This window comes from Musa acuminata, chromosome BXJ3-5 (genome assembly GCF_036884655.1).
Source record: "Musa acuminata AAA Group cultivar baxijiao chromosome BXJ3-5, Cavendish_Baxijiao_AAA, whole genome shotgun sequence".
Lineage (NCBI taxonomy): Eukaryota > Viridiplantae > Streptophyta > Magnoliopsida > Zingiberales > Musaceae > Musa > Musa acuminata.
This window is the reverse complement of record NC_088353.1, coordinates 43,525,611-43,543,805: the sequence shown is the minus strand read 5'-3', so window position 1 is coordinate 43,543,805 and position 18,195 is coordinate 43,525,611. Positions and strand designations below refer to the sequence as shown.

The 18,195-nt window shown below is 39.4% G+C and overlaps 3 protein-coding genes and 1 non-coding gene across 4 annotated transcripts; 1 reads left to right on the top strand and 3 right to left on the bottom strand.

The window, feature by feature from the left end:
* Nucleotides 1–524: 524 nt before the first annotated feature.
* On the bottom strand, nucleotides 525–3,679 carry LOC135639035 (large ribosomal subunit protein eL18y-like). Its single transcript, XM_065152745.1, has 5 exons — nucleotides 3,550–3,679; nucleotides 3,347–3,436; nucleotides 3,132–3,260; nucleotides 2,844–3,026; nucleotides 525–975 (listed from the first exon to the last, which is right to left on the bottom strand). Exons 1-5 carry the CDS (start codon nucleotides 3,550–3,552, stop codon nucleotides 817–819), a joined length of 564 nt encoding a protein of 187 aa, XP_065008817.1. The 5' UTR covers nucleotides 3,553–3,679; the 3' UTR covers nucleotides 525–816.
* On the bottom strand, nucleotides 1,719–1,796 carry LOC135639266 (small nucleolar RNA snoR53Y). The gene has a single exon (XR_010496890.1). It is a non-coding gene; the product is annotated as a small nucleolar RNA snoR53Y (small nucleolar RNA).
* Nucleotides 3,680–3,811: 132 nt separating the features above from the next.
* LOC135586242 (uncharacterized) lies at nucleotides 3,812–9,249 on the bottom strand. The gene is made up of 6 exons (XM_065152746.1): nucleotides 9,100–9,249; nucleotides 8,893–9,021; nucleotides 7,854–7,927; nucleotides 7,704–7,775; nucleotides 6,977–7,045; nucleotides 3,812–4,641 (listed from the first exon to the last, which is right to left on the bottom strand). Exons 1-6 carry the CDS (start codon nucleotides 9,129–9,131, stop codon nucleotides 4,520–4,522), a joined length of 498 nt encoding a protein of 165 aa, XP_065008818.1. The 5' UTR covers nucleotides 9,132–9,249; the 3' UTR covers nucleotides 3,812–4,519.
* Nucleotides 9,250–10,396: 1,147 nt separating this feature from the next.
* On the top strand, nucleotides 10,397–17,643 carry LOC135638163 (E3 ubiquitin-protein ligase IPI1-like). Its single transcript, XM_065151142.1, has 6 exons — nucleotides 10,397–10,714; nucleotides 12,109–12,278; nucleotides 13,647–13,702; nucleotides 15,635–15,663; nucleotides 15,753–16,128; nucleotides 16,840–17,643. Exons 1-6 carry the CDS (start codon nucleotides 10,573–10,575, stop codon nucleotides 17,306–17,308), a joined length of 1,242 nt encoding a protein of 413 aa, XP_065007214.1. The 5' UTR covers nucleotides 10,397–10,572; the 3' UTR covers nucleotides 17,309–17,643.
* Nucleotides 17,644–18,195: the final 552 nt, after the last annotated feature.

The window sequence follows — 18,195 nt, the reverse complement described above, 5'->3', positions numbered from 1 at the left end:
GGACCGTTGGATGAGGACCCGTTCGATGGATGTGCACGTGATTTGATTTGATAAAAACCGGATCGAAAGCGCGTGGGTAGACGTTAAGCCTGCATCGATTCGGGTCGAGTGAACCGCATGGGCCGGTCGATCGTGAGTTATTATGGGTCATTTAAGCGAGCAAAACTTAATAGTCAAGTCACATTCCATAAATCTATATATAATGTTTGAGTGAAAAGGGAATTTAATACGTGGACGATCAAATATTACATCATTGTTATATATTATACCACCAGTTCGAAAGTAGCCCAACATGGAGCGAATCTCCCACCATATTAGTATAGCACATAATTATGTTACTCATCATATATCGGAGCAATCTTGTGAATGCTGAATTCAAGTTGATTCTGATTCCTTGACAGATGAGATGCTCAATATATATAGATGAATTTAGAAGTAAATTTTATAATATTTTAATAAGAAATGATGAAATTTTCTTAGCCATGTTTGGTGTTCAAGAAAGATTAGATACAGACCTTAAAAGATAAATGTCAACGTCAACGGTGCATATGAATATAAACGATGAGGGGTATAATACATACTGTGAACATATCAGTTACATGATTTGTGCATAGCAGGGGGGCAGAGAAGTGGAGAGGCACCGCCGCAATTGGGATCATAACCAGCTACAACTTATATCGACTGCTATCATGAGGTCCGAAAACACATCCAACTTCAATCAAAATCACAGAACAAGAAGGTCAATGTTTCGAGATGGTAACTTGTGTGATTGCTTCCCAAATGGGAAAAGACACGAGATCTACCAGCTTATCAAACTTAGACCCTAAATCCCCTGCTGTTTCTTCGTCCTCTGGCCCTCTCATACTTCCGCCCCTTGGATCGGACATAAGGCTTTGTGTGGCTGTGCGGCACGCCGGGAGCTTTACCAAAGTGTCTCACAGCTTCCCTGGCATTCTTCGGGCCTCTCAAGAGAACCTGAAGAAAACAGAATATGCCCGATCAAAAAATAAAAGAACGCAACTTCTTGAATCAACATTTTCTGATACTACAGAAAGTTCTTTTGCTAGAATTTTCATTCATGAACATGCAATTCGCAACAACAGGGCTATACGTAACATCAAGATGAATTATGGCACAGTATAAGCTAGAAAAGTCGATAGGAGCTAGAAGAGTTTAAAGCAATTATAACATATCAGAGTCAGGCGTCATAGAATGAATCACTCGGATGAAGAATACACATCACATTCTCATCTTGCAACTTCAACATGATGATGCAGATGTTTCATCTTTAGCAAACTAATTGGCTGAATACTAGCCACATGGATAGCAGAGTAACAAAAAACTAATAACAAGTGCTAGTCGTCCCCAGAAATGTATATTGTCCACTCAAAAGTGTTACATGGTGCCATCATCAACAAACAGAAACAGATTAATGTAAGGTATGTAACTTAAGTAATATAATATTGTCAAAATAAACAAAGGAGTCTTGGCTTAAGTACAAAAGCCTATTTAAATGGCTTGAACAGAAACAGAATGTTACAAATTAATATGGCAATTGTGATGAAGCAAATTGATAGGACAGCTTCTAACAGCTAAAGATAATGGGATGAGTAACAATAACATCACTTTGATATACCCACCCAAAAAAACACATACGCACAAAACTAAAGCAAGAAAGGAAGAAAGACAGGAAAGTAAGAAAAAAATAGGTAACAAAGGGTTCCCTCAGAACATACAACGAATTGTCGTCAAAGCAATTCAGCATTAGCATGGTCAAAATAGGCATCATCGGGAACCACAAAAATATACACCAAGGAATATATCAAAAATAAGCAACTGTTTAGTAACTCTTTAAGTAATTAAGACATCAAGGCACCGAATAGGATGTTCCTCATATGCTGATTGAATAAATAACAAAATTTATAAAATATCAAAATCTAATCAAACACAAGATCGTGGGCCCTAATGAGCTCAGATTATAACTTTGGTAAAAGTAAAAAAAATAGGGGTTTGAACACATAGTGGGTGACAAAAGAAACTTTTGTTCATATTGAACAAAATGAGAATCTAATTGGATAAAAAATTCTACTATATGTTTGCAGACTGGTCAAGCCTCATCAACCATGGTCCAAATCACACAAAAAACAATCAAGTGAGGCTTCGTAGGAATTGGTCAAAACTCAACAAAGAGTGGCTAGGACTGATGAAATGATATTAGAAGATTCAAACAACCCAACCAGTCTAAGATCATTTCAGAAATGGCCAATATGAAGAACATATTAACCCTTCCTGATCTAACTGCAATCACGAATCCCTCAACTGATGTTGAAACAATTTCAATTATACAGGTCTTATGTAATGAAAATGAATTTTCAACTATTTCTAAACATATCTTACTGCCAAAGAATTACAAACAAGAATAAGATATTCTCAAGAATCAAAGATGAAAAACAAGTCATTAGTGCAAAATATTGACATGAAATTTTAGCCTTTTTGACGACAAAACAAACAAGTCCTTTCGAATCAAATCACTTAAATACACACCACCATTTCCTATAACTCCTTGACAGAATAGTCAGTGTTTTCAATTTTGCATCAGATAGTAGATATAGCTCTACAGCATTTCAGGCACGAAAAATCCAAAAAACATTATCCCACTAATCGTGCCTGCTAAGCAAAAATTATAGATTGCATGGCCAAAAACAGAAGAATAAGTTGACATTCTACGTTATCATTCCCACACTGATTGAATTAGACAAAAGAGATGGCCAGTAAACAAATGCTAGAGAACAAATACACAAAGATGAGTTCAGATTGCATATAGGAAACAGGTCGAGACATACGGTGTTCTGCCCCAGAGGTGCTCGAAGGGCAAGTTGGTCGAAAGTCAAGCATTCTCCCCCGGCCTTTAGGATCCTCGCCCTAGCCGTCTCAGTGAACCTTAGAGCCGTTACCTTCATAGCGGGCACCTCGTACACTCTCTTATCATCCGTAACCGTCCCAACGATGACGGCTATTTTGTCATCCTAATCGAAACCAAACAGATCACGCAGCTCGAATACAGAAGACATCAACTACGAGAAGAGGACTTAGGATCGAAACGAATGAGAAAGAGGGCAAAAGGTTCGGACCTTCCCTTGCATGAATGTAATTAGCCTCTTAAGCGAGATGGGAGGCCGGTTGATCTTGCTCATGAAAAGCCGCCTCAATATCACTGCGTTGAATTTGCTTCCGGTCCTCCGCACCAGAAACCTGTAGAGCTGATCAAAACAACAAGACAAAGAAGAAATGAAGCTCCCCAGTCACAACAGAAGGTGAAGCCAACAACAATGGGAACCGAGCAGACCTTAACGAGAAGCTTGAGGTAGACATCGTCGGATCTGGAAGCGGTGCGCCTGGCCTTCTTGCTCCGACCGCCGGCAACGAGATCGATACCCTGCCACGAACAACATCGACGAGATCAGAACCAGGACAAATCCACGAAGAAAGGAGAAGGAGAATAGGGTTCCACGAGAAGAGAGGGGAGAAACGATCAGGCTCGACGCTTACCATGGTCGATTCGGGCGAAGAGCTCTTGCAGTGCTCTCGACGCGGCGGCTGAGTAACAAGTTTATAAAGGAACCAACCGAGTGACTAGGGTTTTCGGAAACCATATAATCGATCGTCCTAAATTAACATGGCCCATCCTCACAAAAAAGCGGGCCCACAATTAACCCATGGAACCGTAGAATCATATTTCGGGTAATTTCCGGGTAACACACTGAAATGTGGACAAATATCTCGCACTGCGAGTTCATCAGGAGAAAGAGAACGAACTGTCTACCGTCCTGATGACGGACGTATGGGCCGTCCAGTGATCCCTATGAGGCCCAATAATAAACAGTAATCGGCCACTATGTCCTCGTCTTGTTGATTTTACTAAATATTTTCTCATATGTTGTACATAATAATAATATTATTATTACTTTAATATTTTGATTATTTCCTTAAAAGGGTTTTACATGACCTCAAACTTGAGACAGTAACCATCATACATGATAATACACACATGTCACTCTACTAATTACTATTACTCCTTTTTATATTTTGTTCTTATAAATATTAATATAACCTATATATAGTGATCTATATATGGACACTTTAACAACTCATTCAACCAATAATATTTTTAAATATTTCTAATGTCAATTAAAACTATTACTAACAGTCAGCTGATAAGCTACAAACATAAGTTTCTCTATTTGTTTTATGAATTATATATATATATGGGGAAAAACTAAAATTAAAAATATATGTATGAGAAATAGATTATAATTTTGGAGGTGAGGTGACGAGATTGGTAAAGAGTGGAGTGAGTATGTCTTCTCTCACTTGGTTGGACGAGCAAATGCAACATGCAATTATAGATGAGTGCCATGATGACTGGCGCTGCCCCCTCCCATGTATTGTTCAATGCATCTTCTTCCCTGCACAGTTGGCATTTGGTGGTATGCGTTATTGGTCACGTAGGGACCAAGATTCATGTGTCCATATCACCATCACCATCAATGGGAGAGGTTGGGTGGTACCACTGCCGCGGGGGACACGTGGAGGCCAGTCTGGGACGAGGATGGCACGTAATTATCATTGAAGTTATCACATCTGTTTTATTCATTGAGATCGAATTAAGATACTTCTCGATCAGATTAGAATTGACTAAGGGTAAATAAGAATATCCAAGTTAAATTTGAGGCAGAATTTAAATGTTGTTGAGATACATGTCAATCGGAAGAGATATAAGTAAAAATAAATAAATATACAGAGTCAACACAAGCAATTAAAAATATTTCATTTTTAATATAGAATTACTATATAATTTATGTAGCATTGATGGTAATTGGTAAGAAATATATAATTTGTCAGCTTTTGGAGGGGAAAAAAAGAAGAAGAAGAGAATGAGTTGAACAGAGAATTAAATACGTGACTAGATGTGACATCCGTAGGTCATGCATGGCTACTGTGAAATCTAAAATGAGCACGCATTCCAAAGCTAGGGGGAAGCGAATCATATGGGCTCAAAGTGAGTGCACGAGCAAGCCATTTTCCATGCTGCAATGGTAGAATATATAGGGTGGACAACGATGGTTGCTCGCCGAGGAGGCGACAGGAGGTATATGAGACGATGAGAATTTATAATGCATGGAATGAATAATTGGACAAAAAAGATAATAGCATGAAAAAATCATATAATATGAATCTGCTCATTATATATAATTAGTCTATAATTGAATAATATAATAATTTAATCTATAAATGATGAAACTATAGCGATATCCATTATGTTATGGATTTACCACACTAAAAAAAGAGTGAGGAGGCACCCGTCCCGCATCAACCAATCAAATCAAAACATGTATCACCCTCAACAGCAGTCGGCAATAAATATATCGGTAAAAGACAAACCAGCGACCGGCCCGAGGTCGAAAAGATCCACCCCCTTGTTCCCCCAATCCCCATCAGGGCAAGCATTAGCCTTTCAGTGCTCCCGCGGAGCAGCAGACACGACCCTTCTTCCTCTTTAAGGCGCTCTACTACGCTCGTCGCCTCCTCAGGGGAAGATAGGAGAAGAGTGGGTAGTGTGTGGAGTAGAAGCAGCACATGGCGGGGCTAAGCGTCCTCCTAGAAACCCAAACGAACTTCCCCAAGCAAGCCCAGATCCTAAGCAAAACCTCCTTCCTCAAGAACGCCTCTCTCACATCCTCCTCCGCCGCTGCTGCTTCTACCCATGAGAGCACTTTTCTGGAACAGTGCTATCTTTGCAGGATAAAACTTCTGCTAGGCGAGGATATCTATATGTACAGGTCGGAAACAAAAGGGTTTCTTTCTTATACCGTTTGTTTGGGGTGTTCAGAGATCAAAACACCGCTCTTCTCTCTCTCTCTCTCTCTCTCTCTCTCTCTCTCTCTCTCTCTCTAAATGGTTTTATTTAGCTGGGTGTATTGTTGCAGAGGGGACCGAGCCTTCTGCAGCGAGGAGTGTCGGCGTCGGCAGATAGTTATGGACGAGGAGGGCGGGATGAGGGACTGCTGCTCCCTTGCTGCCGCCGCTCCAACGGAGAGCCGCCGGGAAAGGGCGGCTGTCAGGGGCCGGGCGCTTGCCGGCAGTTTTGCTTACTAGAACAGGTGATGGCCGGGTGAGGACGGGACGGACAGCTACCTTTTTTTTGGGACGGAAACGCCCTCCGTTTTCCATCTTTTTCAGGGTGTGGCTTTTATGAGTGTTATGAAGGACAAGGCTATTTTGGTATTTTTGTCCCTATGTATCGTTTTGTTTCAATTATTAGCTACTTAAGAAATAATTACGAACCAAATCATCAGTGGTGAAACCATTACTTATCCCAATTATTTCTATCATATCGTTCCAAATGTGTCATCTATCCCTATTAGTGGGAGCCGAAAGCAAGATCATGGAATAGAGCGTTAGCGTCTTAGAGTGTCAAGCCTGTAGCTTTCAGGAGGCTCCCACCCCAACCAAAGGGGCCTATATCAGTAATGGACCATTATTCTGTGACCCCTTTCAATGTTTGGTATTGAAAGGAAGGGGTGGAATTGAGTTTGCTTAAAGTACCTATCAATCAAGGACGCAACGCTTACTGAAGGCCTTGTATGGTTGCACTAAATGTTGTATCAGTGAAAGAGCAAACTTCACGAGAAACTAAAGCACATCAACAACAAACAAGTTCTTAAATCTTTTCGTCCTTTTCCTAATAATTTAAGCTTCTGAAACTATTGGTCATCCCAAGCAAAGCATTATGATAGTGTGAGAACAAATCATGAGTTTAAATCTTGCATCTGTTTTTTTTTACATCAGTGAATTAAAATTATTCATGTGATATGTATCGGACTTGCATAGTATATTCAAGTTATATTGGCACGTCAAATATAAATCGACTTATAAAGATATTGGATCATAAATAAGATAGAGGTTGAAGAAGTACCATAGAGTTTGATCATCTGATTGAAGTTCCTGATGTAGATCGGAGGAGCATCCACCATTTCTTTCTTTCCTATCATACATAAAAAAACAATCTTATGAAAAGAAATAAAATAAAAAACATTGTTGATATGATAATCTTATAATTCACACATTCACATTGTCATAGTTTTCAGTGTCTGTCATACTGAATCATACCGCCCGGTATGGGCGGTACGTACCGGTCCGATAGGCCAACGGTACGCGGAGTACACTGTAGCACTGCTACAGTGCTCGGTACACCATACCGTACCGGTACCGAGCCTAGATCGAAATATCGGTACGATACGGTATTGCGAATCTTGTAGTTTTCTCTCTCTTTTTATCGTAGTTTCAACCCACGTTGTCATGTTTGGCCAAGAACAGAGACTCTGTGCAATAATTATTCTTAAGCTCCACTGATCTTAAAACACTAGTGAAGGCACAATAATTTTTCTGGCTCCTGACTCTACAAATTGATAAGACTTCCCAGTTCTGACAGTATAATTAATGCCATGGGCTAAAATAAAATGACACAAAAAATTAACAGCTGATGCCAGAGACTAAGAATATGCATTCAGTGTCAGGAAAGATATCCAAAAAATGCAAGCATCTGAAAGGAGTCTCTTGCAACTATAGACACAAAAAGCAGAGACCAACATCAGTGAAGAAGATAATAATAATGGAAGAACAATTACACTAGGTTGTTATACCTGGAAAAAAGCATTGTACGCCTTTTCTAGCATGATTTGCAATTTTGGCTTTCCTGACCATACAAAAAAAGGCTGTTGAATCAGTAATAAATTAACGACTGCAAGAATGAGAAGCAGAAGTTAGCAATGCAAGCTCCAGTGGATCCACACCTATTAGATCTCCTCCTTTGACCTGAGTTGAGCTTGCATGATCCACTGAAGACTCGTCAAATTCTGCCAATTTCCTGTTGGAATTCACAATAACCTATTAGAATCTTCAGCAATGATAGAAAAACACTACAAGCCCCATAGAGATATGCTAGCATCGATCATATTTCTTCCAAACTAAAATGACATATCAAATTCTGCCAATTTCCAGTTGGAATTCACAATAACCAATAGATTCTTCAGCAACAAAAGAAAGACACTGGAACCTATAGAGATATGCTAGCATTGATCATATTTCTTCCAAACTGGGGGAAATGTAGGGTTTATTTTCTTAGGGTTTTGTTTATGATGCATCGGAGATGCCTGTAGTACACATATACTCATAGGATTTCAAATCTCAAATGAATTGTGTCTCTATTGAGATATCCAAGTTGATTAGTATAATGGTGTACAAGTCATACGTCTTAGGCTCGAGTCTACATGTGAGCATCATGTACTCATTAATTTCATTGATGTTGATTGTGATATCTTTCAGAGACAAACCCGAAACCCCTCGAATCCATAAACTCGATTCATTTTTGTATCTTCATGATTTCCACACACAAGATTTTATCAGTTGACTTTGTTTGCTCCTACCCACATAATTCCAGAGAAACAAATGAGCCCAGTGAGAAGGGAAGTCACCATTTCTAATAGCTTCAGAAGGTCGAGATATTGGCTGTGTCCGTCACCTGTGGTTGATCTCAAGAGTCCTGAGTAATGGACTGATATCAAATCATCATATCATTCTATAATTTAATTTGAGAATAATTGCTTACATAAAAGACTTATTTCCAACCAAAAACCAGAGGAACAATTTAGGATCTGAACATTCTTAATCATCGAATGCGGCAGTGTGAGATGCAGATTAGAGGATATGCAGCATAAGCATAAACAAAGCAATAAGTGATCATTGCGAAGTAAGATTTGTTGGTCATGTCAATCACCCAATTCCGACAAGAAATGAGAGGACATTTGCCGATATTATGGGAAAGAGTCTCACCTCGGAGACGAAGCCTTTCCGAAGAACAACCCCCAAGAAAGCATTCGATTGGATCTCGAGATCCACCCGATGCCGTCATGCATCCGAATAGGATCGGAACTTGAAAGCGTGCATCGGGACGCCGTGAATCTAAAGCGACGATCTATCGAATGCGATCAGAGTGAAGAGAGATCGTGCAACTAAAGAAACGGGAACCGGAGAACCGACCGCAGATCGAAGAGATTGGGCTGGGAGAGCATGACATCCAACGGCCGTTGGTTCACGTCGGTGAGCACCGCTCCTTCCCGATCGAGCTCCTGGTGATCATCTCTCTTTCGATCGATCGATCGATCGATGAATCGAGGAGGAGACCTCTTGTTTCATGAGCCCGTCGATGCTCGATAGCCGTTCATTTCGAATGACCGGTGCCTCTCGACGGTGCGATTAAGCGCGATTTCTAACAATAAGAAATCCACGCGCTTATCCTACGCGTGAGTATTACACGCAATTACTCGGCGAAAACCTTTCTCATCGAACGCTTTGTGATCTGCCACCTAAGCGCGTACGCCGTACAGCGTCGCAACGTATCTTCTTGCCTGTAGTTTAATCTCATTGACCTGAGTCGTTTAATTGGTTAAGGCGATTTATATATATGCATTTTTGTGATTACATATAGTATATATATATATATATATATATATATATATATATATATATATATATATATATATATATATATATATATACCACTTCCATTTGTGATAATATTATTCAATATGAGTCAAAAATAAAATCAGAAAAATATATAAACTATTTCTAAAATAATTATTTCTATAATGATGAAATTATATAGTGTTAATGCTAATTAAACTTAACAATCAAGTGAGAAAGAGGTGTACATTAGATTTGATGTTTGTTACACTTACTTCCAAGAGATAAATAGATGTCAATGTCATTCACTTCCACGGAAATCCCCATGCAATTTCGCCAATATATAATGACAAAGGCTACGTGTTCATTCAGCTGCCCCGGTCGAGTCAAAATCGGAGGTCGGCCGACCCACCGAACCGAACCGACCCGATTAAATTAACACTCTCTACACCTTCCGTCCTGCGCTGGTGAGGATCCTCTCCAGCGATGCTTCTACGAAACCGTCGAATCTGCCATCTCCACCATCCATCAGCATATGAACCGCGGGGCCCGCCACCTAGTTTGATCAAGAGTGGTCCAATGCCCACAAGGATTGGACAGGATCTCACCCTTTGTCTCCCGTACGTGCTCGTCCCGAGTCGGACTCCGGGTCACCGTCGCTGCTCCTCCACGACCCCACGTAACCACTGATCTCTTCTCCTTATTAGCATAAAGATTTCTAGGAGAACATAAGGATCACCGTTCAAAAAGCGATATACGATCACGTGCAGAAAATTTAAAGGCTGTGATTTTTTAGGCATATAAAGTATTACGCGAACGCTTGACGTGCGGGTTTAGCTATATTCCCTTCCGCTGTCCCATCGCCGGACCGCGCGATACCGCAGCCTTGGGGGAGTGAGAGGAGAGGAGGGAGGAGGGGTGAATTGGGCGATGTCTTCTCGGATGAAATATTTGGGTTTGGGTTGGAGAGGATTGCGGTTGGTTCGGTGATCTGCTGCCCTTTTTCTCATCGGGCGATCGGAGGATCCGTGAGGATTAGGGCGTTTGGGGATGGGCCTCGTGGGAGCGGGAAAGGACACCGAAGATGGGGATGAGGTCGTGCACGTTTACTGCTCAATCTGCCTTAACGCCGTGAAGTGCGGTGGGGATCGGTCCACCGCCAAGCTGCAATGCGGGCACGAATTCCACCTTGGTCAGCTCCACTGATCGATTCCCCTCCTTGATCTTCCTTCCTGTTATTTTCCTTTTTCTTCTGAGATTTGATTTGGTTTTGTGTTTTCCCGTCGGGTTTTTTCGTGTGGATTTGATGGAAAGATTTCTTCTTTTTAGTTCGTTCGAATTGTGTGCGCAAACCGAGGATCTTTTATTCTTGTTCGCTTGCGTGATCGTCGGAAGATAACTGATTAAATGGATATATTTCCGTGTCGGGATTTCGGATTAATTTTCCTCCTTTTTTAGAATTATAAGATTTTGGAGGACTTGCACAATATTAATGTCCCAGGAAATATCGTGTCACTCTTGGAATCGAGTTCACATAGATCTTTAACTCAGATTATTAAAGGGAATATAAATAGGAGACTGAAAGGGGTTTTAGATTCTTTGGACATATAGCAATATTGGTGATTTGAATAAATCATAATTGGCCGCTGCTTTCTGTATTCCTAACATATTTTTATTTCGGCAATAATATTCAAAGTTTTTGTTTGAGATCAATCCTGATTTGGTCTCTTCCCTTACTCGACCTATAGAAGCTCCAGTAGAAGGTGTATTTCTAGCATTCTCATTGCATTGCGCCTGTCAGGTGGTGTCTTTTCTTCTATTATGATCTACCAAAAAAGAAGAGAGAACTCAAGCCTTTTGCATATTGGATCCTCTTCAAACTTCAACAAAAGTTATCCATTGTTCAACTTTGAACTCCTGCAGCTTGTATTGTTTGTTGATGTGTGCATGCTTTGTCAGTTAGTAGCCCAAGTCTTGTAGTTATGATGGTAAGACCTGCTTCAAAGTCTCCTCAAAGCTTTTTCCTTCCCTCTTACATCCGATTCCACGTTACGTTCATGGTTGGGATCAACTAGAGGATTTAGCACTGAGAATTGGATCATGGGACTTCTATTTCCTAAAATGACTAGAATTGATTAAGACAACTATAAATCAGCTTGAGATAGTTGGTATTTGCTGGACTCAGTGCAACCAATAGGAAATAGGCCAGACTAATGGGATCAGCCACTATTGTTTCTGCAAGAACTGGATTCTACTGATATGGATCTGGATATGTGAACTTTCTCTTTTCAACCCTTGTGTTGCATGTCTATGTTTTCTTCGTTCTTTCTAAGATTCATCAATTATTTTCCTGTTTCCATGCTCACCTTATTTGATAGTAAATATATCATTGTTATAGGCCTTTATCATATCTGAAACTTATTTCTCAGGTTAGCTATTTTATCTTACAAGTGATATATACTTTGGTAGTATCCTTTTGCCAACTCTCTGCAATTAACACCCATATACAGCAAAATGATATATATAACATTTTCAATGGATCTGCTAGTCAAAACTTATTATTGGATGGATTTTTTTTTTCTTCAGATTGCATTGGTTCAGCATTTAATGCTAAAGGGGTGATGCAATGCCCTAATTGTCGAAAAGTTGAAGAAGGCAATTGGTTCTATGCAAATGGCTATCATTCGACACCAGAACTCACCATGGATGAGTGGATACAAGATGAGGACCTGTACAATCTGAACTATGCAGAATCTGTATGTTGATAACTGATTCTATGATTTTTTTCCATATTTTAATGCATGATTTCAAATGGGATAGCTTATTGTAAATACCAGTATTCTTTGTCTCTTTTGTCATGTTTCTTTTGCCATTAGTTAACTATGCAAATTAATCGAAGATAAAAAAATTTCTAAAATACAATTCAGCTTTCATGGCTTCGGTGCTACATAGTGCTCATATATTTGAAGTTGCAGGAAAAATTGAAAATCATGTCGCATGTAAAACCCACTAGGAAAAGGCAGCTAGAAATGTTCAATTATTACTCCTAATAGCTAAATAAGCTTTTGTAAGCCCCATTATATCCATGCTGTGACTCTTAGGAACCAATTGGAATTGGAATAAGATTTTTCAAAAAAAAAAATGGAAGAAATTTTTATTAAATTGAATGATGTACATGGCGCTCATACATGAACTGGAAACTGACACCTATTACTTGTGCAACAATGTACTAACTGATTTGGATGGATGGTTCAACAAAGACAATTGGACTTGGAATAAGATCCTACAGATTTCCTAAGCATAAAAAAGGTGTCCAGTTCACTAAAAAATAGAAAATTTAGATTTATTTTCACTTAAAATGCATGGGAGGCGTATTTATCTCTTTTCTAACTCAACAAGCAACATGTTGAGAAGGCCTAATATACTCCTATTCCAGCTAAGAATGCCCGAAAAGTTTCTCTATTGAGCTGGATGACTGCATATCTTCCTAGTCCAAGTAGTGCCTCCAAGTTCTAGGTAAGCCTTCTCCAACTTAGATCAGGGATTACAAAGCTGGATTTCCCTAGCAGTGTATGGGCTAAACTGAAGTTGAACTGGATGGAATGTGATAAGTGGGAATATGCTGAACCATTGTGCATTGGATTGGAAATATGTCGTAGTAATCTAACTGAAGTTGGTTTTGGCCCCATCTGGGACCTCTTGTTTAGAAGGGCTGTTTTACAATTGATTAGGCCTTGGTTGTGATTCATGATGATGGGAGATGGATTAGTGTTTGGCCTATGTTGGAACAATATTCTATGTTGCTCGTCAGATGCTCTGATGAAAACATTTGTGACTGATGTCATTTTGTTTGGCTGAAGAAATTTTGATCAGATTATGCTACTGTCTACAGAACTTGTGTAGTGGTTTTTCTCTGTCTTAATTTTCTGCATCATGTCTCTTGCCTGGTTTATCCGATTACTTAATGGTTGTGGTGCTAAGGACCTTGTTACATTTTCTGCTTCAGTTTGCATAAATTTTTTTCTTAGGTAGTCTCTTCATTTTGAGAGGATTTTTATTCACAGATCGATGAGAAAATTTTATGATATTTCTAATCTTGTCTTATTTTCTCTGTGTTTGTGCAGCCATTTGGAGGTCATTGGTTTCCAATTGGTAGCTTGGCAAGGATTCCATCGTTTGAGTATGCTTGATATCATATATGCTATATATGTTTTAAAATTAGTTTTGCAATGATAGTTACCCAACTTTGTGTCATTACCCTCTGTAGAGCTAAATGGCGGAAAGTTTCCATTTAGCTGATATTTGGAAGGTAGATTTGTTTATTCAATATTGCTACAACAATAGTAACAACCCTTTAGGTTTGAGCCATAATTATTTTTTGAATTATTTGAAACATCAAATAATTTGTTAGCATCGTTTATTTGTTCTGCCTTTCAAGATGCATGTCTTCCCTTCAGCATATATGAAATTCAAATCAACAATAGCAGACCTTATAATCCAGTGATGTCTGTAAATGTTTGCTTCAGTAGACTACCAGACTACTTTGCACTTCTGGATTTTTGTTTGCTATTTGCCAACTTTTGCTCTTGAAGTGATTATGCATCTATTAGAAAAATTGCTCGTGGTTATTCTAAAGATGCATCAAGCATCTTATTTATCTATTTTTGTTGGAATATGAAACCAACCAAGTTTGCACCTGACTTGCAGTCAGTTCATCTATAATGTTGCACTGAGAATCAACATCTCAGATAACTTTTTTTTTATAATTTATGCATTTTCCAATGAAGAACTGCTTTTCTTTTCTTCTCTTATGATGTGACATCAGTTCTGAACCATAAACCTGAACACTGTTGTGATTGTGTCAGATATCAGTAACTGCATTCCCAGTGTTTCTATGCAAAATTGCTGGTGGTTTCAGGTCGTCAGCAATCAAGGACTGTTCTCTATTACTCTGCTTTTCATTGTTTGCATTGATCAATGTATCAGTTGCCACATCTTATGCTGGCATTGGTCCTGTCAACTGGATGTATCATAAGTCATGTACCACACCTGTATGCATACGTTCTACCGCAGGGCATGAATGTGACAGGCTAATAGACATAGGTGCTACCATATGAAAATGCTAGCATGTGGATTCTTGTAATGGTTATTGGTTAGTGTGCTAGAAAAAGTTTTTGCTTCAATCCCAAGTATGAAAGTGCCAAAAAATTTAGCTACCAGTTTAGTTATATGTTTATAGTGCTTTCAACTTTGTATTAAATAAACACAACTACAAGATTAAATCAAGTTGGCACCACCTACAAGTTCTTGTCAAAATTTACCCTGGAGCCTGTTGACTGTCTGTCTCTAGATCCCAAAAATAAATTTTCATTTCCATCAATATTTAGGAAAGCATCCTACTCAGCGAATCACCTATTTCCTTTTCGATCTTAATACTAAGTGCAGGCTGAAAATGCATAATCAAGGGATTGTCTTTCATGCCTTATAATCTGCTACACAATTTTACCTGATTGGTGGAACCATAAAAGTTAAATGATAGGATGAACATTCACTGCAAGCTGCAAGAGACTGGTTAGTGAGTTTTTGTTCTTAAATGATTGATACATTGTGATCTTTAGGATAATTGATCAGGATTTGATACTGCATTACTAGCATAAGTTGTTTATCCGAAACTGAATTTGACTGACAACTTAAGGCCTGATCTAATAGGTGTTACCTCAGCATTCTTTTAAAGTTCCTTGTTAGTTGGCTTTATGCATAGCAGGCACAGGTCATCTCTCTTTACAGTTGTATAGTTGTTTTCTATTTGACATTATCTGAATGCTTGATCGAGAATTTTATCAAAACCAGAGCCCTCCATTCCTTCGTCAGAAAGAAAGCCTCTTGCTGCACTAATTACACGTAACTTCACAATGGTACTGTCTATGAGTACCTTTTATTTATGTTTGTCAAACTTCGTTGCAACATTTAAGTCAAAAGCTTTGTCCAGGACTTGCATATAAAACCTAGTTTCTGAAGTTTTTGGTTACAGCTATTTGCTTATACTAAATAAGAACATTGCCTGATCATGATACTGTCCATAGATTACTAATTTTTTTCTTTGTCCTATTAGGGAAGGTGAATCTTCTCCGGCTGTTTCTTGTAAGTCACTGATATTCCAAGATGCTTTATTAGCTGATTTGTTGGTATTGTTATTTGGAGTAACCAAGTGAAATATTGTGGTTTTGCAGTCTGGGATCTTTCAGGATATCATGCTAATTTTTCGGAGAATCAGGCTACTGTCTCAGTAGCTCATCCATGCCCTTTCATGGCCTACATGCCACCGCTCCAACCTTCATCTTCCTCAAATAACCATTCCTTTGATTCCAATAGCAGTGATCCTGGATATCACCATCAGTGGAGTCACTTCCCAAGGCCAAGAGATTTTCAAACCCTATATATGATGGCACCAAGTAACATTCACTATCATGGCTGGGAACACTGTCATGCATCTTACTCTCCAAATGCCCACATAAATAGTGCCGAATCATTACACTTTGCAAGGCTAGCCACTAATGGTTTGCCTGCCACTGATTCTGTTTTCCATCCCTTTGTTCTCAGTCATGGGTAAGTGATGGATGTCTAGATTTCTTAGGATTTATCCATTTTTAGTTCTGCTTCTTTCTAAAAGTTTTACGACCATATGCATCCAGTAAAGTATGGCAGCAATTATCTCTCATCTATCTTTCCACATGCATTTAGGAATCATTTCCAACAGGCATTGTGGATATATCCTGGAACTAGCTCCTGAGATTTGTCTAGCCCAAGGTTTGTAATTCCACCCCTTGTGGTACGGATGGTATTTACCTGACCAACAGCCCGCATAAACCGGGAAAATCAGATGGTACACCTGGTACAGGGTTTGTACCATCTGATACAGTACTGCCAGGTGCATCTGGTACAAGGTTGATACCACCCGGTATTTTCACCTCTTTTTTTTTTCAAGAGTTTTCGAAACTTGGTACGTACTCAATACATTGGTATGGACTGATACGGGATCATTTGAAGCCCTGAGTGATACACTATAGGTACACGAAATTGCAAAATCTTGGACTAGCCTGTATAAGATTTTCCACATTTTGTTTCTCCTGCTGATTTAAACCATTTAAAAAGAATTCTATCAATGTATTTGCGTTGTTGCTTACTCTTGCCTTCAGTAGTGGTACCGATGTCATAGCTTTTAGTTATCAATTAATTTTACTTGCTCTGAAAGTCGTGTGATCACTTGAAATATCCCATCTGATAATTCTGACCGGTTCTTCCTATAATTTCTTTTAGAATTGTTTCCAGAGCTGGGGCTACTGGCTCATCCGCACCCTCATTGGTTCCACCATATCTTAGAACCCATGGCAATGGTCATGAACACTATCAACTCCAACATTCTCAAATCATGCATGGAACAGGCATGCCACTTTCTGGAAGTTTGTGGAGTTTCAATCCAGCGGAACAATGTGGCCCTTTCCTGGTCTCTCCAGCAGTGCAGACCAATGTAGATGCAGAGAACATCACAAGTACTCGCCTCTATGCATGGGAACGCCAGTGTTTTGCACCCCATCCATTTTTTCCAATCGACAGGGAACCCAGTTGTTGGGGCCCTTTTTTGCAGGCTAATGGTAGCGGTGTATCAGATTCCAGTCCCCCTCAGATGGTCTACTTCCCTCTCAACAGTTCTGAGAGGCTGCCGGCACAGGCAGGACACAACCGACCGATGCCTCCACCTCCACCTCGCATGCTGCCCTTGTTGTGATGCAAGCTGGTGATGTTTTGAGAACATCCCTGTAAGATGCATGACTCTGAGCTGCTCCATTGATGACTGAGGTGATCTCGTATGAACTCTTCTGTTGTCACTATTTTCCGATGTCTGCTGATGAGCCAAACAATCTGCTGATGTATTCTAGCTGTGTCAGAAAGGCCAGCTCTGTAAGCTTAAAACTGTTTCATCATGTCAGCCAATGGAAGCATGCTTCCATCCACGGGAGATCCACGCAATACATGCATCTCATGGTTGCAACGTGTACATTGGTATGTATGTATATATGGGCACATACATGCTTTCTATATAAGTGTGGAATTGTGATTGCATGTGGCTTATGTTCTCTCATAATATTTTTAATATCATAACCTAATAATAACAGTATAATTTCATCATATGCATTTATGTTTAATTTCACCGGTTCGAATCATTTAAATATGCCCAAAAGGATATAGGAAATGGACAGAACAATTTTCACAATCCACAATGAAGAGAAATAGAGCTTCCAAATTGAACAAATCTTTTTTGTCTATTGAAGCTTATTAATTTTCTCAAGTGAAGCTTATTAAAAATAATTTCCTATTAATTTTGTGAGTTAAAAATCTCTGATTGATCTTTATGCAGTAGCTTGATTTAAATATTAAGAATATAATACATAAATCATGTATCATCTACCAATTGAAGTTTTAAGAAATTGAAGTGAGAGGATATAAACTAGAATCAGTTCCTCGGATCTTGATCGGACCCGAATCCGGAACCCGCTAAGCTTACCACGTAATGTGCTTCGCGGAGTACCACAGATCCGAAGGCACCAACCGATCCACCCCACCCTCCTCGGACGCACGCGAGACAGCGCAGCACTCGGTCCACATACACCGCGG

Coding starts and splice junctions, on each gene's coding strand:
- LOC135639035 (XM_065152745.1), bottom strand. Junction 3,261..3,346: donor ACCTCAAGCTTCTCGTTAAG/GTCTGCTCGGTT, acceptor TGTTTTGATCAG/CTCTACAGGTTTCTGGTGCG. Junction 976..2,843: donor CACCTCTGGGGCAGAACACC/GTATGTCTCGAC, acceptor TGTTTTCTTCAG/GTTCTCTTGAGAGGCCCGAA.
- LOC135586242 (XM_065152746.1), bottom strand. CDS start 9,131: ATGCTCTCCCAGCCCAATCTCTTCGATCTGCG. Junction 9,022..9,099: donor CCCAATCTCTTCGATCTGCG/GTCGGTTCTCCG, acceptor TCGTCGCTTTAG/ATTCACGGCGTCCCGATGCA. Junction 4,642..6,976: donor TCAGATGATCAAACTCTATG/GTACTTCTTCAA, acceptor TGAATAAAACAG/ATGTGATAACTTCAATGATA.
- LOC135638163 (XM_065151142.1), top strand. CDS start 10,573: ATGGGCCTCGTGGGAGCGGGAAAGGACACCGAAGATGGGGATGAGGTC. Junction 10,715..12,108: donor CGGGCACGAATTCCACCTTG/GTCAGCTCCACT, acceptor TTTTTTCTTCAG/ATTGCATTGGTTCAGCATTT. Junction 13,703..15,634: donor GCAAGGATTCCATCGTTTGA/GTATGCTTGATA, acceptor TTGTCCTATTAG/GGAAGGTGAATCTTCTCCGG.